At 41.4% G+C, this 20,221-nt stretch overlaps 1 protein-coding gene across 3 annotated transcripts in view; it reads left to right on the forward strand.

The window, feature by feature from the left end:
- Nucleotides 1–19,923, forward strand: part of LOC117417179 (protein FAM131A-like) — a 21,152-nt gene extending 1,229 nt beyond the window's left edge. Inside the window, exons 1-5 of one of the 3 annotated variants that reach the window (XM_034029160.3) lie at nt 3,161–3,345; nt 14,253–14,346; nt 14,919–15,101; nt 16,435–16,563; nt 17,876–19,923. In XM_034029160.3, the coding sequence (XP_033885051.2) occupies nt 3,196–3,345; nt 14,253–14,346; nt 14,919–15,101; nt 16,435–16,563; nt 17,876–18,378 (1,059 nt within the window). In that variant the 5' untranslated portion in view covers nt 3,161–3,195 and the 3' untranslated portion in view covers nt 18,379–19,923. Of the gene's footprint in view, nt 1–3,160; nt 3,346–3,407; nt 3,476–14,252; nt 14,347–14,918; nt 15,102–16,434; nt 16,564–17,875 lie in introns of those variants that run through there. The other 2 variants (XM_034029159.3, XM_034029158.3) reach the window with 2 other exon arrangements.
- Nucleotides 19,924–20,221: the final 298 nt, after the last annotated feature.

The raw sequence follows: 20,221 nt of genomic DNA on the forward strand, positions 1-20,221 counted from the left end.
CTATCACAGCGTTTCCTTTCTTTCTTTTTTTAATATTTGTGACGATTATCTTTCAATTGATCTGGCAGAAAGAAATGACAATGTTATTTCTTCGTCGAGGTATTCCCTTTGAGCGCGCGGCTTGTTTCACAGATAATCAATGTAACAGAGGCGCCTCTGAATGATTAGAACCAGCACGTGCACACGCTGGACTACACCTCGAATAACACAGCAACACAAACACAGTATACACGCCTCGAATAACACAGCAACACAAACACAGTATACACACCTCGAATAACACAGCAACATGAACACAGTATACACGCCTCGAATAACACAGCAACACAAACACAGTATACACACCTCGAATAACACAGCAACACAAACACAGTATACACACCTCGAATAACACAGCAACACAAACACAGTATACACACCTCGAATAACACAGCAACACAAACACAGTATACACGCCTCGAATAACACAGCAACACAAACACAGTATACACGCCTCGAATAACACAGCAACACAAACACGGTATACACACCTCGAATAACACAGCAACACAAACACGGTATACACGCCTCGAATAACACAGCAACACAAACACGGTATACACGCCTCGAATAACACAGCAACACAAACACAGTATACACACCTCGAATAACACAGCAACACAAACACAGTATACACGCCTCGAATAACACAGCAACACAAACACAGTATACACACCTCGAATAACACAGCAACACAAACACAGTATACACACCTCGAATAACACAGCAACACAAACACAGTATACACACCTCGAATAACACAGCAACACAAACACGGTATACACACCTCGAATAACACAGCAACACAAACACAGTATACACGCCTCGAATAACACAGCAACACAAACACAGTATACACACCTCGAATAACACAGCAACACAAACACAGTATACACACCTCGAATAACACAGCAACACAAACACGGTATACACACCTCGAATAACACAGCAACACAAACACAGTATACACACCTCGAATAACACAGCAACACAAACACAGTATACACACCTCGAATAACACAGCAACACAAACACAGTATACACGCCTCGAATAACACAGCAACACAAACACAGTATACACACCTCGAATAACACAGCAACACAAACACAGTATACACGCCTCGAATAACACAGCAACACAAACACAGTATACACACCTCGAATAACACAGCAACACAAACACAGTATACACACCTCGAATAACACAGCAACACAAACACAGTATACACGCCTCGAATAACACAGCAACACAAACACAGTATACACGCCTCGAATAACACAGCAACACAAACACGGTATACACACCTCGAATAACACAGCAACACAAACACGGTATACACACCTCGAATAACACAGCAACACAAACACAGTATACACGCCTCGAATAACACAGCAACACAAACACAGTATACACGCCTCGAATAACACAGCAACACAAACACGGTATACACACCTCGAATAACACAGCAACACAAACACAGTATACACACCTCGAATAACACAGCAACACAAACACAGTATACACACCTCGAATAACACAGCAACATGAACACAGTATACACACCTCGAATAACACAGCAACACAAACACAGTATACACGCCTCGAATAACACAGCAACACAAACACGGTATACACACCTCGAATAACACAGCAACACAAACACAGTATACACGCCTCGAATAACACAGCAACACAAACACAGTATACACGCCTCGAATAACACAGCAACACAAACACGGTATACACGCCTCGAATAACACAGCAACACAAACACAGTATACACACCTCGAATAACACAGCAACACAAACACAGTATACACGCCTCGAATAACACAGCAACACAAACACAGTATACACACCTCGAATAACACAGCAACACAAACACAGTATACACACCTCGAATAACACAGCAACACAAACACAGTATACACACCTCGAATAACACAGCAACACAAACACGGTATACACACCTCGAATAACACAGCAACACAAACACGGTATACACGCCTCGAATAACACAGCAACACAAACACGGTATACACACCTCGAATAACACAGCAACACAAACACAGTATACACACCTCGAATAACACAGCAACACAAACACAGTATACACACCTCGAATAACACAGCAACACAAACACAGTATACACGCCTCGAATAACACAGCAACACAAACACAGTATACACGCCTCGAATAACACAGCAACACAAACACGGTATACACACCTCGAATAACACAGCAACACAAACACAGTATACACACCTCGAATAACACAGCAACACAAACACAGTATACACGCCTCGAATAACACAGCAACACAAACACAGTATACACGCCTCGAATAACACAGCAACACAAACACAGTATACACACCTCGAATAACACAGCAACACAAACACAGTATACACACCTCGAATAACACAGCAACACAAACACAGTATACACACCTCGAATAACACAGCAACACAAACACAGTATACACACCTCGAATAACACAGCAACACAAACACAGTATACACACCTCGAATAACACAGCAACACAAACACAGTATACACACCTCGAATAACACAGCAACACAAACACAGTATACACACCTCGAATAACACAGCAACACAAACACAGTATACACACCTCGAATAACACAGCAACACAAACACAGTATACACACCTCGAATAACACAGCAACACAAACACAGTATACACACCTCGAATAACACAGCAACACAAACACAGTATACACACCTCGAATAACACAGCAACACAAACACAGTATACACACCTCGAATAACACAGCAACACAAACACAGTATACACACCTCGAATAACACAGCAACACAAACACAGTATACACACCTCGAATAACACAGCAACACAAACACAGTATACACACCTCGAATAACACAGCAACACAAACACAGTATACACACGTTCTGGTTTACTGGTGTCCTTTGTAATGTAGTAAGATACACACACACACACACACACACACACACACACACACACACATCGGTGGAGGAGCAACAGGGTAGCCACATACATGTATTTCACTGCAGTTTCTTTGTGTTGCACGATGCCTGGTAGGCTGTAGCGTTTAGAATGTATCATTGTAGATTTCTTCAGTAACAGACATATAACGAATGCCAGTAAATAATGCCAGTGACATCGCCTGCCTTTTTTGGCTTTCTAATATCGCATCTGAAGTGGAGCCATGGAGACTGTCTGAGAAGGTTCTACAGTACTCCAATAATATTGAACAGGAAACTGTATGCTAAGCAAGGCGTGTGCTGGCGCGGTATCCTGGTAAGTATGTGCTGCAGGAGCAAGTTGTGCAAAGTTATTTTTATAAAGAGGCTTGTCATAAGTAAATAGACACGCTCGCGTACTCGTGGTAGCGAGTCTGTGGCGTTTGTCGGCAGAGTAACAATGTAAGGTAAGTGTGTGTGTGTGTGTGTGTGTGTGTGTGATCGAATGGTTGAGGGGGCTGTAGTTTATTATTAATAATAATAATAATAATAATAATAATAATAATAATAATAATAATAATAATAATAATAATAATAATAATTACATCACGTCTCGTACAGTTCTTTATTAATATCTGAATTGCAGAGAGCTTCTGAGCCACAGAAGAGCTGCACACGAAGTTAAGTGTCTGATGTTAGCCGATGATTCAGACATAGCCGCTCCTTCTTACCTGTGATGTTACGGTTCTTGCTGCTACAAAAAAGAGGAATAATTACTGAAAGTAGAAAGTCCATGCCCGTCGGTATCGTTGAGATACGACTTCCCTGAGACAGCGTTTCATAGCTGCAGTACAGCTTCCTTGCATAGCAGACGCGGTGTTACACAGTTTATATTATATATAGCTTCTAGCGTGGTCCAGTATATAGGTAATTATTAACATTTATCCGCTTGAAGATTTTAGAAAAAGTCTGGCGTCGTCTTTATTATTATTATTATTATTATTATTATTATTATTATTATTATTATTATTATTATTATTATTATTATTATTGGTCTATATGAAGTAGGAGCTGTTTGGGGACAGCGGGTTAACAAAAGCAGAACGCTATATTGTTTTTTTTGTATTATTTTTTAAAACATTTTAATTAACAGCAAAGATTATTGAGGTATAAGCGGAGTCCTCTGCGAGGCGAGCTCTCGGTCGATGACAGGAGAACCCCCTTCTGAAAGGTAATTCCATGTTCTGTCGCTGCAGACTCGATGGCAGCTGATTTTCCTCAAAATTCACGAATAACAGTTTTTCCTATTTTACATTACCCAGGGCGTTAGCGGCAGATGGCTGTGCTGAATACATAACGTTGAATACAGAACATCTTTCTTTCTTTCCGAGTCGCGTTATACAATATCGTGCATCTAGATATGTGGACAGATGTACAGTATTTAAACAGTAGACTACAATAGAGTGTGCTTAATGTGTCCTGTTTACAACACGCTGATATTTACTTCGTGTCTTTGTAAAAGTCTTCCTCTACATAACACAGGGGTTTCTATAACAACGAAGTGAAAGGAGGACTCCAATCATTTACACCCCCTTTTCCAGATCACACCTGGTCGTGCTTTATAGAACTATAGGATGCAAAAGCAGAATCTGGCAAACTGACAACATTTATCGCGATTGATTTGTAAAATTAAATACATTTTTAGAAATGTCAACACAGTTTGTGTGATCTCTATGCAGTTGCTCAATATTGTAAAACAATACTTTTTAAAAAAACAATGTACCTTTAATAATGCAAAATATACACTAGGATTAATCTACAAATACAGTTTTAAGATATATTTACTGTAAAAATACGGTATTTTAGTGTGTATATATAATACATGGATTTAGGCTATATTTGCATCTTCGAAAAAAAGTGATAATACCGCAGTAGTGACGTCAAAAAGTGATAATACCGCAGTAGTGACGTCAAAAAGTGATAATTCTGCTACAGGAAAATATAGTTGAACGATTCGACTCCTCGAGACCATCACTTTCAACTGAAACACAAAATGCCTCCTTTTCAATAACTCAATAACTTCAATAACACCCACAGTACAGAAATGTTCATCAATAATCAACAAAATGAGAATACGTTAAAAAAAAAAAGCTGTAAAGCTGGTACATTCGTATCTCAGAGAAACTAAACAGATAACGACAAAGAACGTCTGTACTGCACTGAAAAACACTATTAAAAAATGTATTAGAAAAAAAATAATAGATAGGGTTATATACTGTATATACACACACACGCGCGCGCGGATTGTTTATGTAAACTAAAATAACGAAGACAAAATAAAGTTTTATATATCTCAATAATTTGAAGGGTTCTAAATAATAAATTGTGACATGCATTGTTGTGTGTTACCCTGGGCTACAGTCTGAATCGGCGCCTGCTTTTAATATTTTGCTCTAACGTCTCTCCTGTGTAAATGCATGGACAGTGCCCCGTAAACTATCGATGTCTTCTGTTGTGTGCACAGTGCCGGCGCACTCACCCGGATGCGAGTACAGTGCCGGCGCACTCACCCATTCACAATGGAATAAGAGGGATGGGAAACTCAAGCATGCACAACCACTCAGGGGGAAAACAGGACGTTGTAGCAACATGTCTACTTAATATTTAACAGCGTGTGTTTAGTGTATTCCACGTGTGCATTTGTAATATCTGACTGAGCATATGACCTGCATACTCCAGTGCAGCATCTATGTATGTTTGTTTGAGCAAATATGTCGCTCCACCCGATATGTTGGATCTCAATGTATCGATTTCAATTGACAGCATCAAAAACTATACCCGCTTGGAACAAGTCAGCGCGTAGCGGCACCGCTTAAAATAGAATTCATTTAATTCCTTATACGGGAAATAAATTGTAAAATTATTTAAATTCAACTACGCCACAGGGAAATAATGCCAGAAAATTAATAATAAAAGTATTAGAGGTTCCTACACACAAGTACTTTTAAATTGGGAGTAGAGCAATCCCCAGCGACCAACAAAGTCAGATACAGTTTGACCAATGGCCGTTTATTAATACAGGTAATTGCAGTATTTAAAAAGGGGGGCACTATATGTTAGGTAGCTCGGGGGAAATCTGGGACTAGCAATGCAACAAATCCTAATGAGCCGCTTCAGTACCAGTAACTCCCACTTACTTATAAATCGGGCCGGAAATGTTAAAATTATTAACAGGCGAACCATAAATAAGACTATCGGCCAACTAAAATAAGTTAACAGATAATTACAACCTATATAGTTAAGCTATGCAGACTCTCTGTTATTAAAACAATACCGATTCAATAACAACCAAACCTAAACGCTATGGACTTCATACTTACTGATCTTCCCACTTCAGATCATTTTATTGTTATTCTTGAGGTTAATGTAAAGTGACACACACTTTAAAGTTTTCAGAGGCACGTGGTTCTTTATCACCTTTGCACTCTAATTACGGATGAGCTTGTTGATCATTCTAATATCTTTCTATCTAGTACCCTTGATGCTATTGCTCCAGCTAAGGTTTGAAATGTTTCGCTAAAAAAAAATATATACTCGCCATGGTTTAATGACGCCACTCGAAAACTTAAACGAGATGGTCGAAAATTAGAACGTAAATGAAGAGGTATTAAACTACATGTACATGATCCTATATGGAAGGAACAGCAAGTAATGTATAGAGAGGCTTTGGTAGCAGCCAGATCAACATACTATTCAAATTTAATTGAAACTAACAAAGATAATCCTAGATATTTTTTTCTATTTGGAATAAACTAGTAAATCCTCCGTGTAATCCTTCTGCTGCCACAGTCTCTTGCAATGACTTCATTGACTATTTCCATAGTAACATTATAAACATCAGAAATCAAGTTTCACAGATGCCTTTGGTGATGAAAGGCTTAACCCCAGTAGAACCTACCAGACCTCGTCTGGTTATTTTTTATTCATTCTCTCCAGTGACCTTCATATTAAATGATAGTCATGCATATTAAACCTACTGCCTGTATTCTTGAGCCTATTCCAACTAACTCATTGAAAGAAAAATGTTGTTCTCTTAATACCTATATTCTTCATTTTATTAATGGTTCACTTTCTTCTGGGCTAGTTCCATCGGCTCTTAAGGTAGCCAATGATCAAGAAACATAACTTGGATCCAACAATTCTACAAAATTATAGGCCTATTTCAAAGTTTCCTCTTCTCGCAAAGCTATTAGGAAGGGTAGTTGCAAATCAACTGCATCCATTTTTGACACAAAACAACACCTATGAAAAATGTCAGTCTGGTTTTGGCCATGCACACAGTACTGAGACAGCTCTTGTTGGAGTATTAAATGATCTATTAACTGGTACTGACTCTGGTTATTTATCAGTTTTCATTTTATTAGATCTAAGTGCTGCTTTGGATCACTCTGTCTTAATCAATCACCTGCACATTTTTGTGGGTTTATCTGGAGTTGTTTTATCCTGGTTCAAGTCTTATCTTTCTGATAGATCTCAATTTGTTTGAATTGGGAATGAAAAGTCTGCATTGTCTGAATTAGTTCGTGGTGTTCCACAGGGCTCTATTTTAGGTCCTTTATTATTTTCAATTTATGTGCTTCCTCTGGGTGATATTTTAAGCAAACATTGTGTAAATTTCCATTTTTATGCAGATGACACCCAGCTGTTTCTGTCTCTAAAACCTGGTGATGCCTCTTTTGGGACCAATATAGTATCTTGTCTTACTGACATTGAAGGGCTGGAAGTCTCAAAATGTCTTAATGTTGAATGCAGAAAAAAACAGAGGTTTTGTTAGTGGGTTCATCAAACCAGCCAGATAAGCCTGAATCACTTGGACTGGATTTCAGCAGACTATCTTCTGAACCTGTACTAGAAATTAGAAATTTAGGTGTGATCTTCGACATTACTCTTTTATTTGAGAAACATATCAAAAGATTACAAAATCGTCTTCTTATCATTTCAGAAAAATTGCAAAGCTTAGACCTATAATCTCTACATCAGACGCTGAAAGACTAGTACATGCCTTTGTATCCTCCAGAATTGATTATTGTAATGCGTTATTTTCTGGCATCCCAAAATGTTTATTGTCTCGTTTACATATAAGCCTTTCGTTTCAGCGACAGCTCGTATTGGGAGTTTCCAGCTTGCTCTCACTTGGCAGTCGTCTCCCAATCAAACTGTTAGTCACTAATGTCTTAGGCATTCGTATCAGCATTCCACATGTGAAAAATAAAGAACACAAAAACGGTGCTCAGTTCTAAATTACACAAATTAAGTGAAGTGCAACACAAACGTCTAATACAAATAATAAATAGTGATGTGGCTCAATCAAAACAAACTATTAGTGAAAAAAGAAATAAAGCAAAACAACCCGTTTTTAAAAAAAAATAAAAAATAATAAAACTTGTACACTAATCGTGTAGTTTATACATCGTGCAGAAACCACCAACCTCCGCCACAGCGCCCCAGCCCCCGATTACAGAAATATAGTCTGCTGTTTGTTTTACAGTGAATTCGAAATTCGATTTTGCTGGCAGGGGGAGATAAACGTTCTCAATATTGAGCAGCGCGCTGCGGTGGTCGGCAGGCGTTAATTTCTGATTTCCTGATTTAGTCATGAGCTACAGCAGCAGATCGATGGGTTGCCATGGCGACCTGCGTTACTCGGCATGCCAGTTTGTTTGGTACAGCGGGTGGCTGATACGCAGGCGTGTTAGAATACCACCTCCCAGGACACAAAACAGCATCATTAAAGCAGATGGTTGGATAAGGGTTCAATGGTTATGCAGAGTTATTTTCTATTTCATATCCATCACCACCTGGGCAGAAAGTCACAAAACTGCGTTTCATTACAACAGAGGAGCAGCTGCGATAAAAAAAAAGAGAGATTCAACGTATCCCTTGGGGATAGGTGCTGCCTGCACTGTACGTCACTAGACACCCTAGAGAAAAGAACACAAAACATACAGAAAATGATTTAAAGAATACTCTAATCTGTCAAAGTGCAGCTGCTCGGGAGGCGGGGTTTTAAACGGGATCAGTCGCGCACACATCCTTGCGCAAAACGGAGAGCTTGCGGCGCGTGTCACGGGTATCCGTGCTGTAATATAGCCTCGTTATGAAGAGCTCTTCAGGACCGGAGATACATATTTCCTCGCTATCAAAAAAAAAAAAACACAACCATGATGCATCAGGAGTTGCTATTCTTTTTTTTTTTTAGTAAGTGAGTTTTATTTATAGCACGGGGGTACATGTTTTGTCAATGTAGCGCCTTTTTGACTTGATTTAACATCAGACTAAGAAAGGTCGTGAAGGGGTTAACTGTGCATGCTGCACAAAATAACATTGTAGCTCGCTGGTTAGCAACCACACCGATTTGGATAGGGCTTTTATATGGGATTCTTCTTGTTCCATATTGCTGCTTACCGGTTACTAATGACGCATGACAAGATAACATATACACACAGGAGGAGAGCTGCCTAAGAGAACACATATTTTGGCGACACGGTAAAACATTGGTAGTAAGCCTCATTGTAGCGATGTGACGGTGCAGCATCGTGAATGGGCGTTTGGAGTGGTGTCGATGCATCCATAGTGGAAGACGCACTACACGGCATGGCATGGCATGACTAATCCTCAGCACACCCAGTAGAAAACCGACTCTTAACCTTCCTGTGGGATCGCTGATATTTAATCAGCAAATACATGTGTCTGATTTCATGTGTTACGTTTTGTTTTGTTCAGTCCGGTACAAAACAGGGCTTTTACACTCAAACAAAACACACACAGAAAACCAAAAAATAAAACAAAAAGTGTGTTTGATCAGGATCAGGAGACGTTGTCTTGGCTAAAAACATCATAAAATAGAGGACAGTAAGAAAAAAAAGTAAGAAACTGTAATTGTGTTGGGAAACAAGCGGACGTCGCTTGTACATCAGACATCAGTAGACAACCAATATAATATTAAGGTGCTGATTGTGATATTTGAGTCACTAATGACTCAGTTTTCTATGGAGCCCGGGAGGGGACACCAGAGATATATATATATATATATATATATATATATATATATATATATATATATATATATATATATATATATATATATAATCTATCGTGCGCACGTCTTTTTCTCTCAGGTCTGTAGTTTTCCGATCATGGTCCTCAGATTCCACAGTATTCAGGTTTTGCTTTTCAGCCGGCTCCTATAAATATACTCTGTAAAGTACAGGAGACCCGCCCGCATACAGAATTGCCCTTCTCTGAAAAGGTTAAATAAATACAAAGCTTCCACTGGTTGAAACACAAAACAATTAGGGCCCCATTTTCAAGAGATGCGGCGGGGCAGGTGCGTCCGATTTTCACTATCAGAGCTGCACTGAAAAACTAGCCTTCAGTCAGCTCAAGGTTTTGTCGGAAAGTTGTGGCGTTTCAGGGCGTTCCCTGCTTTTTTGACCCATCTCCCAGTTTACCGGCAATGTTCCATCAGTAAAATGCTCGCATCTCGCCGTGTTGCGTCTCTTTGATTCGGGTGTGCTTTGAGTTGTTCTAAATAAGTCGCAGTTGTTGCAATGAGCTGTTAATTAAGAATAGCCGGCTTTGTGTGAAACGTGTTAATAACGTCAATTCCAGTTGTGTTAAGTTTGTAATTAACGATAGCAATCTGTACTTAAACACAAACTTAAGCACGGTTAGAGCTACTTGGAATTGTGAAAGCAGCGTGAAAACAAGTCTTCTACAGCTTTGAAGGAGAAGGAGAAGGAGCAGGAGCAGGAGCCAGAGCCGTACAAATAGAGTGTACAGGACCGGTGTGACTTCTCTTGACCAGTCAGATGCCCATGTGTTACAGAGATACGGGCTTGATAAACAGGCTATAGCAGATCTGTGTTCAGAGTTAAAGGATGATTTATAGAGTGCTCTGCCGGGGCTGTGTCATACCAGTGTATATCGAGGTTACTGTTGCCTTAACCTTTTACACAACCAGGTCATCTCAAATACCAGCGGGGGATGTTTTTGCTACCAGTCAGTCTTCAATGTCTACATGCTTCAGCCAGGTAACGCTGCTTTGGTTAAGAGGGCAAATAAATGCATCGTTTTTCCTATGCCTCCTGCAAGCAACACTGCCAGCTGGGGTTCGGCTGACGTGCCAATGTAACCTGCAGATGTTCCTGGCTGCGGAACATTAGACTCCTTCATTGAGACCTAGAAAATCATGACCCCGATCAGACGTGGATTGATAATTACGGACACCCGTTCTTCAGCACTGGTTCATTGTATACCGAGCATCAAAAAATCACTATTATAACACATTTATTTTAGAAAACAACAAATAAAATAAGGTATTTAAATGATGGACATTGACAACATGTTTTTGGTTTCTTTTTAATCACTCATCCTTGACCATGACACGCTTGAGTGACTATGACTGAAGCATATGCACTTAATCACTTAATTAGTGAGACAGTTGATTGGACGCTGGATATGGGGTGATTTCAGCTGTTGAATTGCAAGCTTGAATAAAGAAAATCACAGAAAAAAAACAATATGCGCCTTCGTACAATCGACATGTTGGAGGCTGGATTAGGGCAGCGTACTCTGGCTCGCCGTCTTGGGTGCTCACAGCCAGCAATTTCAAACCTGGCGAGACGGTATAACCAGACACACTCTGTCAATGACAGGCCACGAACTGGGAGACCAAGAGTCACAACACCTGCCCAAGATCGACAGATCATTTTGCAGCATCTTCGTGATGTCAATTGTTAATCAGCACAATAAAAAGTCACTGCACCTGCTCTAAAACAGTTCAGCTCAGCTTTCATTTTCTCCTTTTTTATTCTCCCTGCGCACCCAGAAACAACCTTTCCACACACCCGTCATTATACTAAACGGTTAGACGTCCTTTATGACTTCATGATGCATCTGGAACTCTTGGTAATTACACTATTAAAACGTGGCGGCTACAATAATCCAACAGACCTTAAATACATTTGTATATACAGTACTTAACACTGCAGTGTTTATTTTGTCAAACAAGCTTCAAATGTGCTGCATAAGATTTATGTTTAATTCTTTAACATTTGCTTTGCTGTGGCTGGACTATTTCCAAACGCACGAACAATGCACGCAATCTATTCAAGAGGAGCTGGGCTTCCACGTGGAGTGCTCCTGCATACAGCGTTCTAAACAAATAAACTCCTTGAATCGTGAAGGGGGTTTCAACGCAACATCCGTACCCTGAAGACACTCAGCAATGAGACATGTGTGCTCTCCAGCGGCTTAAACAGCCCGTGACGTGTCATATGTTTCACAAGCACTCGCTGATCTCTTCAGTAGAACAACAAGCAAAAGATTCGGCAGGGAGGATCTCTCTCTCTCTCTCTCTCTCTCTCTCTCTCTCTCTCTCTCTCTCTCTCTCTCTCTCTCTCTCTCTCTCTCTCTCTCTCTCTCTCTCTCTCTCTCTCTCTCTCTCTCTCTCTCTCTCTCTCTCTCTCTCTCTCTCTCTCTCTCTCTCTCTCATATGCATATGCATATATTTAATTGCCCGAGTACGCCCGCAGCCCGGCGCATGTTACGTCCATTATCCTAGTTAAAATCAGTCCATGGTGACGGGGGTTGCTAGACAAATACACACGTCGGAGTCACAGATTCGCTAAGTGGCATGCTCGCAAGCAGCTGCTAAGCAGACGGCGCCTCGTCCAGGGATATATTCATACCTGTCAGAACCAGGGGCGTGGCCAGAGAAGAGAAACACGAGGGTACATCATTGTTGAGAGGTTAAACACATCCGGTTATTTCTTCATATTTTAAAGCTGCAGCTTGCTGTAGAACCTGGGGAGCTGTTCAGTAGACCTTGGAGCTGTCCTGGTGCTGGAGCTGTTCAGTAGACCTTGGAGCTATCCTGGTGCTGGAGCTGTTCAGTAGACCTTGGAGCTGTCCTGGTGCTGGAGCTGTTCAGTAGACCTTGGAGCTGTCCTGGTGCTGGAGCTGTTCAGTAGACCTTGTCTCTGCTAAAAATAGAGACAACTCAACATTTTAAAACAACACATTATGATTGTTACTCAACACTAAGAAGAGAGGGGCAATTTCTTTTATTTTTAGGTTCTATATTTTGTTTTCGGTTCTATAAAGAACCATTTGAACAACAGTTTTCTAAACATGTATTCTTTTGGGATCCAGCATGTTCTAAATGGAATCAGTAAGAGTTCCATAAGTACTTGGAGCTAGAAGCTGCACTTCAGAAGTTGTGTACAGTACTGTTAACCCTTTAGTACCCTTGAACTTCAGCTATGTTAATCAAAGGCTTCCTTTGTTAGGAGAGGTGCTGAATCTAGTGTGGCACACAGGGGTGGTAAACAGATTAATTCCAGCCTGCCTGTGCTGCTGCCATCGCTATTGTGTTCTGATACAGTTGGCTGGAGCATTAGCATTCAAGCCTGCCTCAGGCAAGACCAGCTCTGAGAAGAACCTTTCAAGAGCCTGACGCTGGGCTGGTGCTTGCCTAATAAGAGTGGTCCTTTATGGAACCTGAACCAACTGGAGTTCCTGAGAGGCACTACGGCCTACACCTTCCACTTTCCCTTATTGAGTTCTGTAGACATAAAATAAAAGCGATTTAAGAGTGAACGGAAAACAGCTGTAATTACATAAATTAGACTAGATTTTTATCCTGTATTTGGCAGAATTGTATTACATTTAAAATGGTATTAAAGTTACAAATGTAATTGACTTTGTTTTATAACATGCTTTATGTACTGTAACTAATGTAATGCAGGACAGAGACTACAGGCATTCTGCCCAGTTCCCCAGAAAGTCATGTAGTAGCCACATCAGATCATATTTCATCCACACTGCGACTTGCATTTTAACTTTCATTATTTCTTTATTTGATCATGGTCTTGTGGTCCAAGCTAGGTAGAGCTGTTTACACACATTGGATAGCTCTCATGTTTAGTCCTGTCCTTGATAGCAGAATATATCATTCACAGAACGTTCACAAAGAAGAAGCATATTCTACCGTCTACAGTGTGGAGTGCTGCACCAATCCCAGTGCATTATGAGTACTGTTTGGGATGCCAGTTTGAGCTTTCCTATACTCTGCCTTAATCTGTTTTTCTAAAACCATCTGGTCAGCACTTTCCAGTAAAGCCAGTAAGAAACACTGGGCTAGATATACTTTTTATAACCCCAAGCTCATTTCTTCCACAGGTAAATGCTGAAGACACTGTCAAAATGTTACCTAAATCAAGAAGAGCTCTTACCATCCAGGAGATTGCAGCTCTGGCCAGATCATCCTTGCATGGTAAAGACATCCATTATTATTATTATTTATTTCTTAGCAGACTCCCTTTTCCAGGGCGACTTACAATCGCAAGCAAATACAAATACATTCAAGTGTTATAATATAAGTCATACAATAAGAACAAGAAATATAATAATTCTCAAGTGTGACAAACCACAATTTAATAATACAGCAGATAATAGTGAAAGTTACATCAGGATATGATTAAATAGTGATAGTTTCATCAGGATATGATTAAGTACAAAATACTACAGATTGGCAGATTACAATATTCTGAGGTACAGGATTAAATGCAGTAAAATAGGGGGCAGATAAGAGCAAAATAAAGCATATTTAAATGAAGGGTGATAGTGTCCCAGGATACAACAGAGGAGTTCTACAGGTGCTGTTTGAAGAGGTGAGTCTTAAGGAGGCGCCGGAATGTGGTCAGGGACTGGGCAGTCCATTCCGGTTCAGTTCCTTTCCTCGTTCCATTTCCCCCTCTCCCGCCCTTTCACTTTGCCTTTACTTTTCTCTCTTCCTTTCCCTTCCTCTTTCCAGCATTCTAAATCCCGCTGTGCTTTGCTCCCCAGGAATCTCCCAGGTGGTGAAGGACCATGTGACGAAGCCCACAGCGATGGCTCAGGGCAGGGTGGCTCACCTGATCGAGTGGAAGGGCTGGTGCAAGCCCATCGACTCGCCTGTGGCCCTCGAGAGCGACTTCAACTCCTACTCAGACTTATCAGAGGGGGAGCAGGAGGCGCGGTTTGCAGCAGGTACAGCACCTCCTCCTTACATTTACAGAACTATCATGCGCCTCTGGACAATGTGATCAAGTGGGGGCTATAGAACAGGGAACTACACAGGCAGTGCATTTTCTCATTAGATTCCCCCTGAGGGGGGATCTTTAAATGTGAGTCAAGTGAACTGATTTCAGCCAAAACACATAATATATAAAGATTTTGTAAGAAGCTTTCTGTAATCAGGAAAAGCTGGTGATCTGTCACCCTGCAAACTGAAATCCACAGCGGAAGACAATCTCTGATAGAAGTCCCTGGGATCAGCCCTCCTCGCATTAGTCAGAGTGTCACAAAGATTAATCACAACTGCAGCGACTCTTCTAAAACCTCATTACATTTGTGGAAGGAAGCGGCTGCTGGAGGTAAGCGTTAAGGAGAAACAAAAACACTGGTTATCAGCAGAATTTAAATAGCTGGCCTACAGGGATCTGTGACATTGCATCTCAGGGTCTTGGGGTTAACAGCAGGATCTCCGTGATGTGAAAATTAGAAATAAAAAAGACTATAGTCTTCTCTGTGTGACTGTGTCTCCAGGGAGAGAGGTGTCTGATACTCAAGTGACTGTGTCTCCAGGGAGAGAGGTGTCTGATACTCAAGTGACTTCTTCGGCAGAATTTTTGCAAGCCTGTTGGGGGGTTTGGACTTGTTTTTGAAGATACTCAAACTGTCTGTCTGCCAAAGGTACTGAAAACAGGACACCACAAATGTTGGGCTAAACAAAATCTCTACTGTGCACCATCCTGTAACAACGAGGCAGTGTGTTTTACTACGGTGGGCTGAAATGACACTCTCTCTAAATGTAGCTCAAGCTAGGGACGGTGTGTCAGGATGAAATGTTACTGAATTTAACTGAGCATTTGCCCTCAAGGCTGCATTAGTGCTGCAGTGACTGGATCAGAGCTACATAGCCGCAGGTAGAATGCATTCCATACTAAGCAGAGGAACTGGCCATGGTGCTTAAATTTATTTAGCAGTAGTATCTACTCTGGCTTAAACTATTGCATGTGACAATATTGTGACAGTAAATGTTACAGTAAGTATGTTTCCACAATAATATGTGAGCTTCTCATTTACAATTTACAAAATACTTTGTCATGTGATCTCGCTTTGCACCAGAAGGAATGTGTGTCGAGAGTGTGCTGCAACATGCACTCATGAGACCTTGCTGCAAATGTAAGAAATATCGTGGCTGTGATATAAACAAATTAAAAAGTGCCACCTCGAACTGCCAGAGAGATCTCCTTCCTATTGGCATCGATCTGCCCCAGCAGCCTCCCTGCCTGTGACAGATATTCCCACTGCGTTGCAGGTGTAGCGGAGCAGTTTGCCATTGCGGAGGCTAAGCTCAGAGCGTGGTCGTCTGTGGACGGAGAGGACTCCAATGACGACTCCTACGATGAGGACTTCGCCCCAGCCAGCGAAGGCCCCCATTCAGCCGGTAACTACAGCACCAGCTGATTTACTATTACCCAGCAAAGCTTTAGGAACACCAGTAACACCTCACTACAAGGGCTCCCTGTGCTTCTCCAGTGTGATGTGTCACAGAGCTGCTTGTGTGCTGGTCTGTTCTTACTCTGTAACTAGCTAACTTGGTGAAGTTACATTGTGTACTGCACTTGTGAACAGTACGGGCGGTAGGACTAACCATATATACCATTCTTCTTAAATTCCTTTGAAGCAAGGTTTGTAATTGAAATTGATTACTGCTATTGTAAGCCGATTCAAAATCCTTTAGATTACAAGGATCAGAACAGAGGACCTTTTTTTAAATGGTCTTTTAATCCACATTACAAAACTGGCACCTTACTAATGTCAAGCAATGTCAGTAAGGTGCCAAATTGTCCCTCCTAAAATGGAGCCGCAATAGCAGAGCACTCAGACAGGCCACCCTGCACAGACATGCACAGTAACTTCTCAGTCACACACACCCTGGGCTTGTGGTCTAGCAATTTAGCTCAAGCGTGACTAATTAAGTCAATAGTAAAAAGTGGGATGTCTGGTCAAGCTTCTGTACAGCAGGAGTGTGATTCCTATCTCTTTCATGCTCTATATTTGGGGGTTGTTTCAGTGCTGTAGTCATCAGTTCCCCAGGGACAGGGCTGCAGCACTCACTCACTCTCTCTCTTCTGTACAGCAGGAGTGTGATTCCACTGAATTACCAGGGAGTCTCTGGATAGCAGAGGCTTTACAACACAATCCGGTGTCCCAGTGACCGATTTCTTTTTTTGTTTTTACAATCTCAGAATATACCGCCACATGTGTTCCTTTCCATGGTGCAATTTGATATATATTTCATATCCCAAACAGACATGGCATGGAGGCATGGAAAGGACTTCTGTACAGCAGACTGGCCTGTCATCTTATTACAGTACAATAAAGAGTCCGCTGCCTTTTTTCTATCCCGATTCACTTGAGGCTTGAGACCACATGGCTTTCTGTAGCGCTTCACTGACTGTTTATTTCTCTCTCAGCTCGGACTGTTAATCAGTAACCAGGTGCACTACAGCAAAACCTATGCCGTATTAAAGCACTATTGAGGGAAATGCTTGTTTTTATGACAGATAAAATATTGAAAGAACTTTCAGGGAGCAATGATCTATCTGTGATTATTGATCATGCACACACACCCACACACACACACATGCACACACACACCCACACACCCAGACGCACACACAGCAGGGCCTCCTCATGATGAAACCCTTCTAGTTGCAGAGGTGACCATGCTGCTGTTCTTAATCCCTTTCCAGATGCAGTGGGACCCTATCCGAATTACCTGCGGGACATCCTTCACAGTCACATGTGCCAACAGCTGAGCGTGCGACACAGCGCCTGCGAGCACGAGAGTGATTCATCACAGACAGTCTCCCCTGAGACCCTGTGCTCCAGCCTGTGCAGCCTGGAGGACCACCCTCTGCTGAAGGACCTGGGCTCTCCCACAGACCTCGCCACCAAGCTCTTTGGAGCCATCCACGGTGGAGAGGAGATCCTGGCCAAGCTGCAGCGCAGTGGGGAAAGTGCCTTCAGGAACCTCGGACACCTTATCTGCGACGACTCCTCCTACTCTGTCTCCTACACTGAGTCATGCTTCTCTCCTGAGGACGAGGAAGACATGCCTTGCAAGGACTACGAGTCTGTGTGCAAGGAGGACACCGGCTATGAAGTCAGGAGAAAGGTCTCGGACGTGGCGTCTTCTGGAGTGGTGTCTCTAGATGACGAGGAGGAGGAGGAGGAGGAGAACGAAGATGTCTGAATGATCGTTCTTCCCTCCTCCTTGCTCTCCTGAATGTTTTTGGCATGCTTCACTTCGTCCCCGCCCCCTTATCCTGAGTTTGATATTTTGTCTTGAGGCGTCCAAACAATCTTTTTTTATTTGGGTTCCGATTGACTTGCTCTGCCTTTTGTACAAACCAATTGCCTGGGGTTTGATGCAAAGGAGCAAGCAGATAACTTGCATGATATGCTAAGTGCAGAAATGAACTTGTGGTCTGAAACGTTTTAAGCACGGTCTGTACCCCTGGTTGTTTCTTTCCAAGAACATCTCCCATCTGAGACTTTTTGACATTGCATCCCAAACTTCTTTTCCTTGGCTGAATAAACTAAAGCATCAAAGTGGCATGGCTTACGCTGGGAATGCCAAAGGATAAACCTTTCACTAAAGATTATAAGAAAATGCTGGAATGTTCTTAAACTGACAAGATTATGTCTTTTTAAAATATTTCTCACAAACAAAAAAGGCAATATGCTTTTATTGTACTAGTTTTATATCATTCAACATGTTATTATAGCCTGATGATTGAAAGCGAAGTTTTTTCAAGTTCTTACATGAAAAAAACACACATGCAAGTGTCTAAAAAAACCCAACAAACTTCGATTAAAAAAGAGAAAACAAAGCATCAAAGCAGTTTTCACTGATTCAGATTTTCTATATTTTTGTATCCGTCGTCTGCATTTTTTGTGAGGCATTGCTGTCCAGTGGTTTGCACGAAGCTTCAAGTACTGTTGCCATAGAGATGTTTTTTATTTGTTATCACTGTGTGATATGGTCTACAGAAAATAAAAAAAACAGGATACTGTGGTATTAATTTTTATTGTCATCGTCATGTCCTTTTCAATGCAAGTCTCTTATAGCCGGGATGAAAGGTCAGCTACTAAACTTCTTAAAAGTGAATGGTATATAAATGCAAACATAGCTCGTGCCTCTCAAACCACCCCAGTCCACCAGTGAGGCCCTGGTTGGTAGGGTGTGCTGAGGAATGGGGAAGTTGGGAATGGGGAAGTTCTTGTGTTGGGTCAGGAGCTCCTGACCCAACACAAGAACACCGGCATGCAATCTGCTCAGATGTGCACATCTCTGAACCCCGGGGTCGATGAGTGATTGTGCTTGTTTCACTGCTGCTTGCAGTGCCTCTGGACTGGCAGGGGTTGAGAGGTCTGTCTGCATGCCTTTAAGGGCTCTACTGTTCCCTGCACACAGGAGGTGTGGATCAGCTGGGTATGAAAGCAAATTGGGATTCTCAGACAATAGGAATCTTGAGCACTGCAGTGCATGCATGTGATTGCAACACACCCATCAGCATGCTAGTGGGTTATAAAAAGACCAGCATCTGTTTTTAAAGTTCAGCGCCTCACCCTATACGAACAAATACCAGCATATATGTTCTGGGAGAAATATGAGTGTCGAACTGTAATGTATCATGATTCTAGCATTCTATGTCTTGTTTGTTTTTTGTTGTTCTTGTATTACAGAACAGTAGTTGTATACTATGGTAAAGAATCATATGATTAAGTGCGGGCATTCTGTTTGTGGACATTCCGTTTACTAATTCTATGGCAACCCAACAACAGAAGGATATGTTTTTGTTAACTTTTCTTTTTTTTTAATAATTGAAACATTTAGTATCTAGAGAGTTAAACAAACATGACATGACCAAAATCTATGTAGATGTCAAAAGGCCCATGGGCTCCCGTCGCAGTTCCCTTATTTCTCCTGTGACCTGCAGAGGTTACTGTGGTTGTAGTCGACATGCAGGATGACACAAACCTTGCCACCCAGATGCTACAATGCATGAACGATCGCTTAATTAACTCAGGTA

This window comes from Acipenser ruthenus, chromosome 12 (genome assembly GCF_902713425.1).
Source record: "Acipenser ruthenus chromosome 12, fAciRut3.2 maternal haplotype, whole genome shotgun sequence".
Taxonomy (NCBI): domain Eukaryota; kingdom Metazoa; phylum Chordata; class Actinopteri; order Acipenseriformes; family Acipenseridae; genus Acipenser; species Acipenser ruthenus.